The sequence below is a fragment of the Fusarium odoratissimum genome (genome assembly GCF_000260195.1).
Source record: "Fusarium odoratissimum NRRL 54006 unplaced genomic scaffold supercont1.11, whole genome shotgun sequence".
Classification (NCBI taxonomy): Eukaryota; Fungi; Ascomycota; class Sordariomycetes; order Hypocreales; family Nectriaceae; genus Fusarium; species Fusarium odoratissimum.
The window spans coordinates 522,216-536,976 of NW_022158697.1; the positions used below are offsets into that span (position 1 = coordinate 522,216).

Below are 14,761 nucleotides of genomic sequence, written 5' to 3' on the forward strand. Positions count from 1 at the left end.
TAGGCGCAAGACATGACTCTCAACCTTGATCAACACTAGCCAAACTGACACAAGGCGATGGACATCTCTTTGTCCTGTGATGGATTTAAGCAGTGCAATTCGTTTTATGGCGATAATCTTAGAAATCGTTGCAATATTCTAATTGAATACCTCGAGGCCTTCTTCTATGTTAGGCAAACCGACAGTTGGGGGTCATTGCAACGTTTTCACTTTCCATGCTCACTCAACATCTTGAGATCCACGATGCGCATTCCTCACCCTCACGCCCTCTCCATTCCCACTCACCGTCCTGAACACCGAACTAGAAGAAACGTTCTCATTCATCATGACCCCATCCCCTGCACTCTCCTCACCTTCAACCCTCTTACTCTCACTCCCAAACCTCTTTCTGACCCATGGCAACAGGTTGTAATACCCACCACAAGCAAAAACACCACACCATAGAACAAACTCTGTCGCGTAGATAACAATGCCGAGAACATCAAGCTCAGGTTGGAAGAACACGGACACAAGTGAGAACACATCACCTGCTGCATCAATGGCCACGAAGAGAAATGATATGCCACGGACTGTTCGGTGCTTCCAGATGTCCCAATAGTGGGTTAGTACGCCTGCTGCGAGTAAGGCTGCGGACAGAGATGCCATGAGGATGAGAGGCCATTCTAGCGAGCGTGATTTGGCGATGCGAAGGGCGATGATGAGACTGGCTTGGATTCCGCCCATGACGGCTGCGATTGGGACGACAACGAGTAAAGAGCGGTAGACACTCCATTTCTGACATTCGTTAGCTTCATTACGTGTGAATGGACTTAGGGTTCGTACTCGTTCGTAGTAGTAACATTGAATCCATGTTACGAGACTCAAAAGCGTCAAGATCTGAGGCTGTATCCGTAAGGCGATGTTGAACTCTTTGACGATGTTGTACACGCCTAGCGGAACACCTGCCCATGCCCAGAGCATCATCATCGATGGTTGAAGACCCGTTGCATTATGGCGACGGTAATTGACGATGATTTGAGGAATCAGCTACAGAGTATTAGTGGTGGTCTTGTACGTGGGTGAGAGGACTAACCTGGATTGACCAACAGACCTAGCAACATCAGCAGAGGAGTTTTAACAGGGCAGACAAGGGGACTTACAGCTCCGAGTGTGCCTAGAATATTGGCAGCGACGGGGACATCCATTTTGGTATGGAAGGGAACCCAGTGGCTGTGTTGGGAAGATGAGTGAGGTTGGTCGCATTGGATGAGCTCGTCAAAATTGACGCGCCAAGAATGTTAGTGTACACTAACAAATTTGGTGGAAATGCTTAACAGCTGCCATCAACGCAAGCCGGCAAAGTCATCGTTGTGGAATTGAAGCCAAAACTTGCAATAATTAGAAAGTAAGCTGGATTAAAGTCACTTACATGCCAATTAGCTACCCAAAGAACATCAAAATACAAGGTCTCTGCCATTGCGCAGACAAATCACTAAAAACATCTTGCTCATCAACTACCTCCTGTATACATCACAACACTCAAAACTTCTGACCTAAGGTGGTCTAAGGTCTACTAAATTTGCCTAAGTGTACCTGAATCTTATCATCGCTTAGATTAGAGATCCTAAGTCTTCTTGCCTCCCAGACATAACGTGGCGAGAGAAGCATCAGTGCCCTCGGCAGTGAATAACATATCACTAGTCCCTTAGGCCAAAAGATGAGAAGCCCAGTTAAGTGCCCTATGTTATCGGGATAGCTAGATTGTTCTGAAAGGCTATTTAATTTGCCTCAGTGTCCCTTTAAGGGCGAGCAAACAAGTTTCACTCCACCTCTTTACCCATGTCGGTTGTACTCAAGAGCAGCTTCACCCTTAGTATAAGTACAGAAACCTCCGAAGACAAGTGCGGTTCACGCTAGGATAGATGATGCCCAAAAGTGGGGTGAATTCTACCACAATATGGGACAAATCGAGATACACTGCGACACTATTGGCCTTCAGCAGCAACTCGATCTGGTATCTCGCTACTGTACCATGTACAGCCCAGTTCAGTGTCTAACACATCACAATTTTCCAAGATGGATAATCGTGGTACAGGTCCACCGAGATATGTCAGTTCCAGCCACTTTCTCGTATCGTCTGCTTTCGGAATGCTTTCACACGCTGGCAAGCAAGGGGAGGCATAAAAACTTAGGGTCTCTATCCTAAAAGACCAAAAGACTTAGATAAATTTAGGTAAACTTAGGATAAACTTAGTAGACCTTTAGACTAAGTATTTCATAAACTTAGGATCAGAAGATTTTCTGCTCCCTAAGGGCAAGGTAAAAGGAATTGAGAATAGAAGTGAATTTACTCTATGTCAGTGGCTTCAAATTAACGAGCGAATTGCCATTGCTGTGGGCGTAGTCATGGCGTTTACGCCTCTCGCATTCCAGGAGAATCAACATGTGATAGTATTTGTAACTATTCAATGATCAGTTAACAAGTCAAGATGTATTCCAGCCCAGACTCAGACTCAGAGCTCCCCTACAAGGAGCCCCCTTCCAACGAAGCTCTCGAACCAATCCGCAAACCCCCTCCCTACACAGGAACACCCCTCTTTCTCTTCCTCTCCGACATAAAACTCTTCTTCCAGGACTTCTTTTATCTCCCCTACCTCTTTATCCCTCTGTATCCCTGGAAGTCCGGTCCGTTCTGTGAACTTTATCCTTCTCGTGAGAACCTCATCGGCATCACAATCCACTGTATTCTCTCTGCAACCCAGTTCGCTTTCCTCGTTTCTCTGTTTACACTGTCGTTTCTCCCGACTTTTGTGTATATCGGTTATGTTGGGGTGTTCTTTGCAGCGAACTTGTTTGTTGGCATTTTAATAAGGGAATTCCCAGTAGTGGGTTGAAGTCGACCGAAGATGGGTTTACGAGGAGTTGGCCTCGTCATGGCGACGAGGCTTGGATATTTCTCAACGGTATCTGCGTCGGGTGGGTTCTGCTACTTGTTCTGTCAACATTGCTGATCGCGGCCTTAGCAAGAATTGGTTCCAGAAGAATATCGACCGGATCTCACGAACACTCCATCGGCCAGTAGTTGGTATTCACAACTGAACGTGAGTCCCAGAAATAACTCTTCACATAATCGTCAATGCTAATGTTCGTAGTGCCGGCGTTTTCTTCGATCTCATCCAATGTCTTATCCAACGCGCGCTCCTCTACGCAACTCAAGACGTACGAGAATGCTATGTCCTCGTCAAAAACGCCCTTCTCGACGATCACAAGAAGAAAGTAATCCTTATCCTCCACTCCCAATGCGGAATAGAAGGCGGCATGATCATCGACTGGCTCCTCGATGAAATGCCCCTCGACAAGCTTCAAAAACTCGAAGTCTACACTTTCAGCAACCTCGCCAACCACTTTAGCAATCCCTACCGTGGCAACGGCACCAGGTCTTCTGTTGTTCCTCATATTGAACATCATGTAAATGAGAAGGACTTTGCGTATCGTTTTGGAGTTCTTAATTTCACGAGGCATTATACGCAGAATCAGAATCGGTTTGCGGGGAAGGTATTTATTAATAGAGGGAGAGCATCAGCTGAATCAGCATTATCTTGATGATATGTTCCCTTTGGATAAGACGCTTCAGAGGGCGAGAGATGCTACGGAGGGAGACTTTATGCACAGAAAAGTTCGTGTTAGGACGGACGGTACTATGAAAGTGACCACCAAGGCTGAACTTCCCCCAGGTTTTGTTGTGACGGGTGACGAGGGGGTCGAAGAATGGGATTATGAGGCCGGATGAGGTTCCTATGATGGGAGATCTGAGTCGATTGTGGAAATATCGGAATGGGCAGTTGCCAGACTCTTTCAAAAGTGTCTTGACTGACAGTATGTAAAGGATTAGAGGGCAGGACATGGTGGCCTTGGAACAAGAAGCGACCGTAGCATAACATCCCGCCCATAAAAAGTCTCAGCACAAGGGTACCACGCAGCGATGTCACAGTGATCCTGAACTGTCATTGTAAATATCTTTATCATTTCGTTCCTTCAAAGATGGGCTCAGTTCACGCCGCCCTTTTCCGATGTACATGACCATACCCATGATCACATAGTCCACCCACTCTTAGCTCCAACCGTCTCCCATTAAAAGGTCGTCTGCATCTTAGGATAATCCTTAGCCTGGACATGCAAGTCCGCGTAGATAGCTGCAGACTGGTCATCGGCAAGATGCTTCATGCGCTTCACATCGTCATCCTCAAGATGCTCAAGCACCGTCTCTGGCTCCTCCTTTCCGTCCTTCTGATCCTTCTTCTGAGGCTCAACAGCCTTCTCAATACCATCTGATTCACCAATGAGAAGGATCTGGGCGTTAGGGTAGTCAAAGTGGGATGGCTTGGAGGGAAGCCAGCGCAGAGAGCGGAACTCATCGATGATTCTAGACATGTTAGCCATTGATTCGCAAAACAAGATGAGGAGACTCACTCTTTGGGAAAGTCAGGTCCCTGAGGCAACTGAGCATTCTGAGGTCCCGGATACTGAGGGTTCTTGGTGCTGATGATGAAGCTCCCCTTCTCCTTCAGTCCCAATTCCTTCTGAACCTCCTCAAGCTTCTCAGGCAGCGTCGTCAAATAAGCCAAATGACTCTCTCGACCAGTCGACGTGATGGCATACACGCCCTCGCCAACAGGCTTAGCAGGTGGTGTACGGCGTGTACCAGCTGTCTTGGTTTCATACTTGTCTGCGGACAAGAAGGAGTTCTTGATCTCATCATATGAGGCTCCAGACTTTTCGACGAATACCATGTAGCGCTCTTTTCCACTCTCGGGAAGGGTCTTCTTGGGAAGAGCAAGTATGCGAGTGTTTCCGGAGTCAGCAATGGGACCGTCGCCGAGACGGGCATCTTTTGCGATGGGTCGGAGCATGATGAAGGAACGAGCGATGTCATCAACGCTCTCAGGGTCTTCAAGATTTACGCGACCGCGGATGAAGAAGTAGATGATGCCCTTTTCGAGGATGCTTGAAGGGACATCAGCTTCCTCAGAAGGCTGGACAGCATCTTTGCCGTTGGTTCCCTGCTTTTCATTTGTCTCGGAGTCCTTGCCTTCAGTCTTCTGTTTGTCCTCTGACTTCGATTCTTTGCCATTGGTTTCCTGCTTGGCATCAGACTTTGACTTGGGCTCATCCTCCTCCTTTTCCGCAACGCTATCATTATCCTTCGAGTCATCCGAAATGATCACCACATCATCAAGAGTCGTCTGTCCAGCCTCTTTCTTGGTGCGCTTCGCATCAGGAGAGTCATGCTGAGTCTGGTGCTTCTCGCCAGTTGCAGCTTGTTCCTCGCCATTGCTGGTCTTGTCGACGAATTCGTGCTTTGAATCAGACATTTTGGATAGTCAATGGTGTTGTAGACAACAAAATTGAAGAATTGACAGATTGTTGATGTCGAGAATAAAGACGTTGAGAAATGGGAAGATTGACGGAAAGTGGTGGACGCGTCGCGTTAAGTGTCGTACAGGTGATGTCATAGACATCTTGTCTCACCAACTTTCGTGTTTGCTTCGTGTTCAAGTTGAGCCACACAAATGATAGCGTCATTATTGATTCAGATAAAAATGTGGCTTGGCCCTTTTGTAAGTCGGCTCATTCTTCATGAGATGCTGTCATTGGCAGTCTTAACCATACCAAGGCCACCGATATCACGCTCGAGCAGCCTCAATGCTTCTCTAGCGAATGGAGCCGCTGCTCCACGGACTCTCAGTGCCCATCTAAGTTCGTCGACTCGAGATGCACACCACGCCATCTCATCAAATGAGTCTGCAGTTGCCCAGAGCAGACCAGCCAAAGATCCTATCTCGGCTGCTTGATAAGCTGCGGCGCTTCCCCAGAATGCAGCAGTGTGCTCGGGGCGTAGAGATCCTAGCAGTTCAATGGCGGACTGAAGCTTGGCACGAGCTGTTGATCGTAAAACTTCGTAGAGAGAGGCAGGTGTGTCTGGTGTTGTGATTCGGACCAAAGCACGATGGAGTGCGATTTCTACTGCTGCATGGGCGAGATGAAGAGCTCCATTGGCACATAATTCTCTGAGCTGGGTATTTTGCAATTGCAGTCGAGCTGGTAGATTCGCGTGCCACTCTCGAAGACGAAAGACGAGAGGCTTCGCCAGTTCAACAGCAGCGACGACACCCATTTGATCCAGTGTTCCCCCAACGCGAGTGGCTGCGGCACTGTAGAATGTTCGAATCACATCACTCAGGATCTGTGTCAACTCGATGTGACGAATGAACAAGTCCCACCCAACAATGATAGGTGAAGTATGATCTGGGTTGGCTTCCGGATCCATCTGGCCAAGCTCGGGATAGTCTGGTGCAGTGCAAGGCCGAACATCCCAGTCGTTGTCTTGGATGAGAAAGGGTCGTCCGTGAACACATGCTCCCCAGCGATCTTGCATGTACAAAGCCCAAGCGAGTCTTCGCCGCAGACCAACTTCCCATGCAGGTATTGACCAAGAGCTACAGTCGATATGGATACCCAGATCCTGAGCCATGGCGACAATTTGAGCTGTAAACATCCGGTTAGACATGGGGTGTGTATGAGACCCAGATTCGACAATCTTTCGATTTCGTTGTAGGAGAAGTAAGCCAGCTTCCAGCGTACTAAGCTTGGGCCGTCGCATATCCTGGTTGATAGTTCGCTCAGCTAGTTCTTCAAGAGCTGCTGGATCCGGGATAGATTCGACTTCGCGTCCTGCAAGCTGACTGTCGTAGAGTTGCCAATCGAGAGCTACCAGATAGACTGCAGCAAGTAAAGACGGCGCAAAATGTCGATGAGATAAACGGTGCTTGCTGATAAAGACATCTTTATGCAAGATCGGAAAGCTGGGGTGAACAATTCGAAAGTAGAGATCGACCAGCGTGCGGCCGAGGGGGTGAACAGTCGCTTCGATGGCATCTAGATCTGCAATGCGCATCTTCTCCGAAGCAGTAGATTCATCAGGATGAACGAGGAAGACAGTCTGATAGTCCAATCGCCTAGCAAACGTTGAGGTTGTTGATAGCGGTGGAGCTTCCTGGTTCAACAGATTTGGGCGATGGAGGTCGAGAAGAACAGGATCACGATAGTCGGTTGGTCCGATATATTCAGCATGCGTCTTCAGGTCTAAGCCGAGAGTATTGCTGAGAATACTAGGTCGCGACGGCTCAGGCATATTCTCCTCAAAGGGCATCACTTGCTGTATTTGGGTGAACTGCTGGTTGCTTTCCACACTCGCGGGAGTAGACGCAGCATCACCATGTCGACTCGACGGGGAGGCCCCCGTCTCAAAGCCCGCGACAGGCGATGTCGTAGAGATTCCCTGATTCTCATCCCCATCTCGAGCGTCAGTTTGCTTCTCACGTTCCTTTTCCCGATTCTGTCTTCTCTGACGAGGTGTAGGCCCACGCAGGAACGTACAAGGCTGGTTATGAAAAGTACATAAAACACATCTCGTCTGACCCTCCTCCTTCACACACCGCGTCTTACGAACACGGCACGTGTCACATGGTCTCGCACGGGCGTTAGTATTACCGACAGACGGCCCGGCGGCAGCCATCAGAGGACGGCCAGATCCGGAGCCGGACCGGGAAAGATCAGACGGACCGGCGCCGTGAAGCGGGTGCGAGAACATGACCCCACAGGACGCGGGCGTCTAGGTCTGAGTCTGGCTTGTGATAAGAGACAAGGGGCCCATCTTCTGGCTGTGGGCCGACCAGTTGACGAAGCGGGAGTCGAGGTCGTGTCGTGGGCGTACGGCGTGATAGTGAGCATGTTGATGATCCGCCATCGGGGGTCGCGCCTTATCAGTTCGTCCTGCTACGGTAAGGTCGTAATACGATAAGGACTCATCGGAGATGGAAATGCCCCACGGGGTCGGAAATACGGGGAAACGGATATACCGATCTGAGGTGACATATGGGACGCTCAGTGTGAGACTTGAGTTGATCTGGTTGAAGAGAGGAATTAGCCATGTCTGAATAACTTCAGTTCGAGTATATCTTCTGTGATACACACAAAAAGTCGAAGACATATGTCGATCTGTCGCAACACAGCAGAAGTCCCTCCACTTTAAACCCGCAAGCCGAGGATCCAATGGCATGAGCCATGTCTCAATCACGAGCTCGCATCTGCATTGTTCCTTGCTTCCATTGCCTCAGACATGCATCGACTCTTGAAACGATGTATCCTTTTCGAGTAAATTGACTGGTAATATACGAGATCGCCGCCGGCCAAAACAGATAGTCCATCATGGGCCAGGTTCACAACCACTTTAGCCGCCGGCGAGTTCCATGATTGGCCGATTTATTTCTGGGTCTTCTTATCGTGGACTATGAGCTGACGATCTATGAAACAAACAAAATTAGTAAAGAATTGAACTTCAATTGACCTGAACAATATGTTGATCAATGAAGTGAAGGCCATTGACTTGCCTGTTATTCCCGCACCTGAAGACGGGGTAAATGTCCGGAGACAACACGGCCGAAGGGTGGACTTGTAAACGGCTTAGACTCGGCGATAGCGTAATTTTCCACATAATCTCAACCCCCAGACTCAACCTTGACTTCTTCTCACACTCATCCACGTGCACATACAGCACTCAATTCGTATAATACAGTACAGCCAGGCTTCAGTGTTTGGCCGCCGGGCCTTCGGCAAGTTCGTCCTCTTGATCACAGAGGTGTTGTTGTGTTATCAGTGAACATGAAATCGTTCGGCTTCTTGATCCTCGAGGCTATGCAAGTTTACGAATCAAGGAAATTCGAACCCGTTGAGACGATTCCGCAGTGTTACCTTCAGGCTCATCCGACTTGATCTGTGTCGAGAAATTAGTATAAATATTGCTATTCTGTTGTGCAAGAAACTGCTTCGATAAACAGCAGTGTCGTTCTTACCTTGCGCTTATAACCTCCCCTAGCTTCCTTTGAAGATCGTGTTCCTTTATCCCCCAGACACCATGACTGAACTTGATACTGCCATCAACGGCGTGGAAGGTCTTCCAAACGGCAGTACGGATTCATTCCCCCTGACAATTTCCCAGTGGAGATCTGCCCAGATTCGTGGAGATGGCATCGAACGACTCCTCTCCCTCATTTCAATCGAGAGAGCAGCAAATCCTACAACCAATGCCTGGATCTCTTTAGCTTCTTCTGAACAAATCAAAGCCCAGTGGACAAGCCTTCAGACCTTGTGCGCTGATTCCACGTCCCTCCCCTTGTATGGAGTCCCCTTTGCTGCAAAAGATAACATCAATGCCGAAGGTTTCATCACCACCGCTGCATGCCCAGCATTCAGCTCTTCCCCAGCTACTTCAGACGCTACAGTCGTTGCGAAGCTCAAAGCCGCTGGAGCAATCCTCATCGGAAAGACGAATCTCGACCAATTCGCTACTGGCCTGGTTGGTACGAGATCGCCATACGGTGCTGTCCCGAACTCCTTCGATCCCAGTCGTGTCAGCGGAGGTTCCAGCTCTGGAAGTGCTGTTGTTGTTGCTCGTGGAATTGTGCCCTTCTCTCTTGGTACGGATACGGCAGGTTCAGGTCGAGTTCCAGCGGGGTTCAACAACATCGTGGGATTGAAGCCGACTCGTGGTGCGTTAAGCACTCATGGCGTACTTCCGGCATGCAAATCTCTCGATTGTGTGTCCATATTCACTCTTACGGTTGGCGATGCAGAGACAGTTCTATCTGTCGCCGAAGGATATGACATCCATGATGCATATTCGAGAGAGCGGCCTGACCCCGATATTGCTCCCTATAACGAGTTCGGAGGGTCAGCAAGTCTCACTAAGCTCTCTCTTGCAATATGTGCCTCTCCAGACTGGTTTGGTCGAGACGGCCATTCTCCAGCATATGACAAGGCTCTTGCCAAAGCAGAAGCCTTGGGATGGAGTCTCGTTCCAGTAGACTTCTCCCTCCTCTTTCGACTTGCGCGGCTCTTGTATAACGGTCCTTGGGTTGCCGAGCGGTACGAAGCCATCCGGGGCTTTATCGAGAATGCCGCTGCCAAAGAAATGGATCCTGTCGTGCGAAAGATTATCATCAGAGCCCAATCCCTCTCAGCAGCGGACGTTTTTGAGGGTGAGTACCTTCGACAGGAACTCACACGTCAAATTGAGCGGGAATTCGCTCGGTTTGATGGTCTCTTGGTACCCACGTCTCCGACATTCCCCACGCTGGGTGAGCTTGTCAAGAACCCGGTCGAGGAGAACTCGATTCTGGGCACTTATACCAATTTCGTGAACTTTCTGGACTGGTCGGCGCTCTCTATCCCTGCAGGCTTTAGACCAGATGGGCTTCCATTTGGTGTGACGCTGATCTCGACTCGTTGGCAAGAGCCGTTTCTCCTGTCTTGGGCTCGTGAGTGGTTTGGTGACGAAGAAAGGTTGTTAGGTGCGACTGGTGTAAGAGCTCGCGAGTCTCGCATTGCAGCATCGTCGGTCCCGTCTAATTACATCCCCATTGCTGTGGTTGGTGCGCACCTCACTGGCTTTCCTCTCAACAAGGATGTATTGACTCGTGGAGGAAGGTTCTTGGGTGTCACAAAGACATCGTCGTCTTATCGGCTATACTCGCTGAACATAGCAGCCGGCCCCAAGAAGCCAGGTCTGAAGCGAGTGCCCACCGACGAAGGTGCAGAAATTGAGGTTGAAGTCTGGAACCTGCCCAAGACCTCCCTCGCGAGCTTCATGCTCACAATAACTCCTCCGCTAGCAATCGGCTCGATCGAACTCAAAGATGGGTCTTGGGTAAAGGGGTTCGTGTGCGAGCCTTGTGGATTCGATGAAGCTGTTGACATCACCAGCCACGGCGGCTGGCGAGTTTATCACGCTTTTCTCGAGAAGGGGTCCAAGTTTTTGACAAACGGGGTTCGTAAGAGTACTATCTCGACAATTCTTGTAGCCAATCGTGGCGAAATCGCGGTTCGTATAATCGAGACGATACACAAAATGGGTCTTCGAGCTGTTGCCATCTACTCTGAGATAGACGCAGATGCCGCACACGTTAGCAAAGCTGATCTTGCCCTCAAGCTTGAAGGTTCTTCAGTATCTGAGACGTATCTGGATATGGAGCAGATACTGAAGTTGGCTGTTCAATCTTCAGCTGATGCCATCATCCCTGGCTATGGCTTCCTCTCTGAGAATGCCGAGTTTGCTACTGCTGTTGAAGAGAGAGACATGATATGGATTGGACCAACACCACAGCAAATGGCTGATCTCGGGTTGAAACATCGTGCCCGTGCTATTGCAGTCGAAGCAGGTGTTCCCACTGTTCCTGGGTGCGACACCCTCCTCACATCACTGGAAGAAGCTCTCAAGGAAGGCGAGCGAATTGGGTTCCCCTTGATGCTGAAGAGTACTGCTGGTGGCGGCGGCATTGGTCTAAGCTACTGCAAAGACAGGCAGAGCCTGGCCACAACGTTCGAGGGCGTTCAACGGCAAGCGGAAGCTAATTTCGGCAACGGAGGCGTTTTCATCGAACGGTTCATCCAACGGGCTCGTCACGTTGAAGTCCAAGTCCTCGGAGACGGTACAGGTCGTGTAATTTCTGCTGGCGAACGGGACTGCTCTCTACAACGGCGCCATCAGAAGGTTGTTGAAGAAAGCCCCGCGATATTGGTCCCTGAGTCAATTCGGGCGGAAATGCGAGCGGCTGCAATTCGCCTCGCTTCGTCGGTCAAGTATCGCAATGTCGGCACAGTCGAGTTCATCTATGATATCGATTCGAGCGAGTTCTACTTCCTGGAAGTGAATACTCGGTTGCAAGTTGAGCATCCTGTGACTGAGTCAGTAACTGGCCTGGATCTTGTGGAGTGTATGATCAATGTTGCCGATGGAAACGCAACTCACCTGTTCGATACGGAGCTCAAAGTGTCTGGTGCTTCGATTGAGGTCCGTGTATACGCTGAGAGCCCCCTTCAGTCTTTCCGCCCCTGCGCTGGTCGTATCACTGCTCTTGAGTTCCCCCCTTCTCTTCGAGTAGATACCTGGATTCAACTTGGCATTGAGATCACGACGGCTTTCGATCCCCTCGTGGCCAAGCTCATCGCCTTGGGGTCCGATCGTGAAGAGGCTATCGAGAACTTAGCCAAAGGCCTTGCAGCCACTCGTATCGAAGGCGTACAAACCAATCTCGAATATCTTCGCCAGATTATAGCGTCTCCCATGTTCAAGTCCGGCGACTATACGACGAAATCTTTGGACTCCTTCCAGTTCCAATCCTCCTCTTTTGAAGTCCTTCAGCCTGGGGCTTTGACCACGGTTCAAGACTACCCCGGCCGTACTGGATATTGGAACATCGGTATCCCTCCTGGGGGCCCGATGGATTCTTACTCCTTTCGACTGGCGAATCGTCTCGTGGACAACCCTTCAGACGCCGCTGGGCTAGAATGTACTCTGGGAGGCCCATCTTTGAAGTTCCATTGTGATGCTGTGATTGCCGCCGTTGGTGGTGTTGCGCAAGTTACAATCGACGATGTGACTGTTTCAATGAACCAAGCCATTGGTGTCGAAGCAGGTCAGATACTAAGCATTGGGGTCGTTGAGCATGGCCATCGTGTATATCTTGCTATTCGGGGAGGAATTGAAGTCCCAGTCGTGATGGGCAGTCGAGCGACTTTCGAACTTGGAAAGCTGGGAGGCTTTGGCGGTCGTAAGCTCCAGGCGCGTGATATCCTAGCCGCCGGTCCTGCAGATGCTTCCGTCAGTGAGGCTCAAGCTATATCGCCAGTGCCTGTGCCAACTCACCCCAAGGCCTTATGGACCATCAGAGTCATCCCCGGTCCTCACGGAGCCCCAGACTACTTCACCCCTGAAAGCGTCAGGGCGTTGTACCTCAGCAACTGGAAGGTTCATCACAACAGTAACCGCCTTGGTGTTCGTCTTACTGGCCCCCAACCAGAATGGTCTCGCAAAAGCGGCGGTGAAGCCGGCTTACATCCTTCCAATATCCATGACGCTCCGTACTCGATAGGTAGCGTTAGCTTCACTGGAGATGAAGCTGTCGTTCTTGGGTGCGATGGCCCGAGTCTCGGTGGATTCGTGGTGCTGTGCGTGGTGTGCTCTGCGGATCTGTGGAAGATGGGACAGGTTCGGCCTGGGGATACGATTCGTTTCGATCCCGTTGATGTTGCGACTGCGATTGGGTTAGAAAAGGATCTTGATAAAGCCATTGAGACGCTCTCACCTCTTGAAGCTTTAGAGGGAATTCCGTCTGATGAGGCAGCTCTGGTACAGAAGTTGGGAAGAATTCCCGCCGCCGTCGGTACCATCAAACATGACGGCCAAAGGGTCACGGTCCGCCAAGCAGGAGACCGGGCATTTCTGTTGGAGTTTGGAGATGCTTCCGCTTTCAATCTTCGTCACAACTTCGAGATATCGGCATTCTGCGAGAACCATGAGAAGAAACCCATTCCTGGCGTTGAGGAACTCACCCCAGGCGTCTTCAGCCTCCACGTCACCTACACTCGCGACCTGTCCCCAGAATTGATGCTATCACGCTTAGCAGATCATATCCGCTCGTACAAAGTCCCCTCGCAAGTCCCCTCAAGAAGCGTTCGTCTTCCCATCGCGTTCGACGATAGTATCAGCCGCGCCGCCATCGAGCGATATACAGCAACAATTCGTCCAAATGCACCCTGGCTTCCCAGCAACATCGACTTCCTCCAAAAGCTCAACGGTATCTCTGATCTTACCGAGGTTTTGAGTGCCGCAGAATTCGTGGTCCTTGGACTAGGGGATGTGTTCATGGGCTCCCCATGTGCAATCCCCTTGGATCCACGTCATCGCCTGTTCGGAACAAAGTACAATCCTTCGCGCTCTTTCACGCCTCGCGGCGCTGTTGGTATCGGGGGCCAGTATATGTGTATCTACGCGACGGATTCGCCTGGCGGGTATCAGCTTGTCGGACGAACAGTTGAGATCTGGGATGCTGACCTCGTTGACACTGAGGCTTGGTTCTTTCGGCGGTTTGACAGGATTTCGTTTTATCCCGTCACTGAAGCGGCGCTGGACGGAACAGCGAGGTCTGAGCTCGTTCAGATCAGTGATGGTGTTCTTGATCTCGAACAGTACGAGGCGTGGCTTACGATGAACAAAGACGACATCGCCGCCGCCGCAGATCAGCAAGCAAGTGCCATTTCCAACGCGCCCTTTGTCGATGAATTGGTCCTTCCGTATCAAGTCGAGCCTGTTGTCAATGGGCACAGCCCGAGTCTGGATAGTTCGGATCTTCGTGGTGAACGAGTGAAGGCGACGATGCCGGGTCGATGTTACAAGGTCATGGTGAAAGAAGGGAGCGTTGTAGAAAAGGGAGATGTTCTGGTTTGTATTGAGTCGAGTAAGATGGAAGTTGAGATTCGCAGTCCTGTCGGCGGAAAATGCGTGGCTGTTTTGGTGCAGGCGGGGGATTTGATTGACGTGGAGGATGACCTGGTAGTCGTTGAATGAGCGAGAATCATACTTCAGTGGGAGTACTGTCTGTTGAGGCGATGATCAGAGATTCCGCAGTCACTAAGTTTTTAACATGAGCGTCAAGCATTCGATTGGGCAAGAAACCTAGACTTAGGACCTCTATCCTAGGTTAAGTGCAAATTTACAAGGCCTTTAGACTAGACTTTACTAAGTGCACGAGTTTATGAGTGTCAGGATAGGAGTCAAGATGAGTTTCAAGTGTTTGGTTGAGCTGTGGTATTGTATCCAAGTATCCTGTCTAAGTCCAAGTCCAAGTCCAAGTCCAAGCCAAATCAAGTCAAGTCAAGTCAATCC

General features: G+C 50.1%; 5 protein-coding genes across 6 annotated transcripts; 2 read left to right on the forward strand and 3 right to left on the reverse strand.

Moving 5' to 3' along the window:
• Nucleotides 1-78: 78 nt before the first annotated feature.
• On the reverse strand, nucleotides 79-1,235 carry FOIG_07633 (uncharacterized protein). The gene is made up of 4 exons (XM_031207229.1): nucleotides 1,140-1,235; nucleotides 1,073-1,090; nucleotides 823-1,026; nucleotides 79-774 (listed from the first exon to the last, which is right to left on the reverse strand). Exons 1-4 carry the CDS (start codon nucleotides 1,182-1,184, stop codon nucleotides 220-222), a joined length of 822 nt encoding a protein of 273 aa, XP_031062762.1. The 5' UTR covers nucleotides 1,185-1,235; the 3' UTR covers nucleotides 79-219.
• Nucleotides 1,236-2,468: 1,233 nt separating this feature from the next.
• On the forward strand, nucleotides 2,469-3,769 carry FOIG_07634 (uncharacterized protein; the record flags this gene model as incomplete). The annotated part of the gene is made up of 3 exons (XM_031207230.1): nucleotides 2,469-2,830; nucleotides 3,132-3,521; nucleotides 3,652-3,769. 3 exons carry the CDS (start codon nucleotides 2,469-2,471, stop codon nucleotides 3,767-3,769), a joined length of 870 nt encoding a protein of 289 aa, XP_031062763.1.
• A 341-nt stretch (nucleotides 3,770-4,110) lies between these two features.
• FOIG_07635 (uncharacterized protein) lies at nucleotides 4,111-5,351 on the reverse strand (the record flags this gene model as incomplete). The annotated part of the gene is made up of 2 exons (XM_031207231.1): nucleotides 4,111-4,402; nucleotides 4,450-5,351. The coding sequence occupies 2 exons, from the start codon at nucleotides 5,349-5,351 to the stop codon at nucleotides 4,111-4,113; spliced, it is 1,194 nt and encodes a 397-aa protein (XP_031062764.1).
• Nucleotides 5,352-5,614: 263 nt separating this feature from the next.
• FOIG_07636 (uncharacterized protein) lies at nucleotides 5,615-7,630 on the reverse strand (the record flags this gene model as incomplete). Its single annotated transcript, XM_031207232.1, has 1 exon — nucleotides 5,615-7,630. The coding sequence occupies one exon, from the start codon at nucleotides 7,628-7,630 to the stop codon at nucleotides 5,615-5,617; it is 2,016 nt and encodes a 671-aa protein (XP_031062765.1).
• Nucleotides 7,631-8,664: 1,034 nt separating this feature from the next.
• FOIG_07637 (uncharacterized protein) lies at nucleotides 8,665-14,679 on the forward strand. 2 transcript variants are annotated; one of them, XM_031207234.1, is made up of 2 exons: nucleotides 8,759-13,887; nucleotides 13,946-14,679. In XM_031207234.1, the coding sequence occupies exons 1-2, from the start codon at nucleotides 8,954-8,956 to the stop codon at nucleotides 14,085-14,087; spliced, it is 5,076 nt and encodes a 1,691-aa protein (XP_031062767.1). In that variant the 5' UTR covers nucleotides 8,759-8,953; the 3' UTR covers nucleotides 14,088-14,679. The 2 variants fall into 2 exon arrangements, with proteins under 2 accessions (XP_031062766.1, XP_031062767.1); XM_031207233.1 differs by having other exon boundaries at nucleotides 8,665-14,679.
• Nucleotides 14,680-14,761: the final 82 nt, after the last annotated feature.

Bases quoted from the DNA above. Each gene is read 5' to 3' on its own strand.
- FOIG_07633 (XM_031207229.1), bottom strand. From the start codon at position 1,184: ATGGATGTCCCCGTCGCTGCCAATATTCTAGGCACACTCGGAGCT. The intron at 775-822 runs GTACGAACCCTA...AACGAATGTCAG, and splicing joins AATGTTACTACTACGAACGA to AAATGGAGTGTCTACCGCTC.
- FOIG_07637 (XM_031207233.1), top strand. From the start codon at position 8,954: ATGACTGAACTTGATACTGCCATCAACGGCGTGGAAGGTCTTCCAAAC.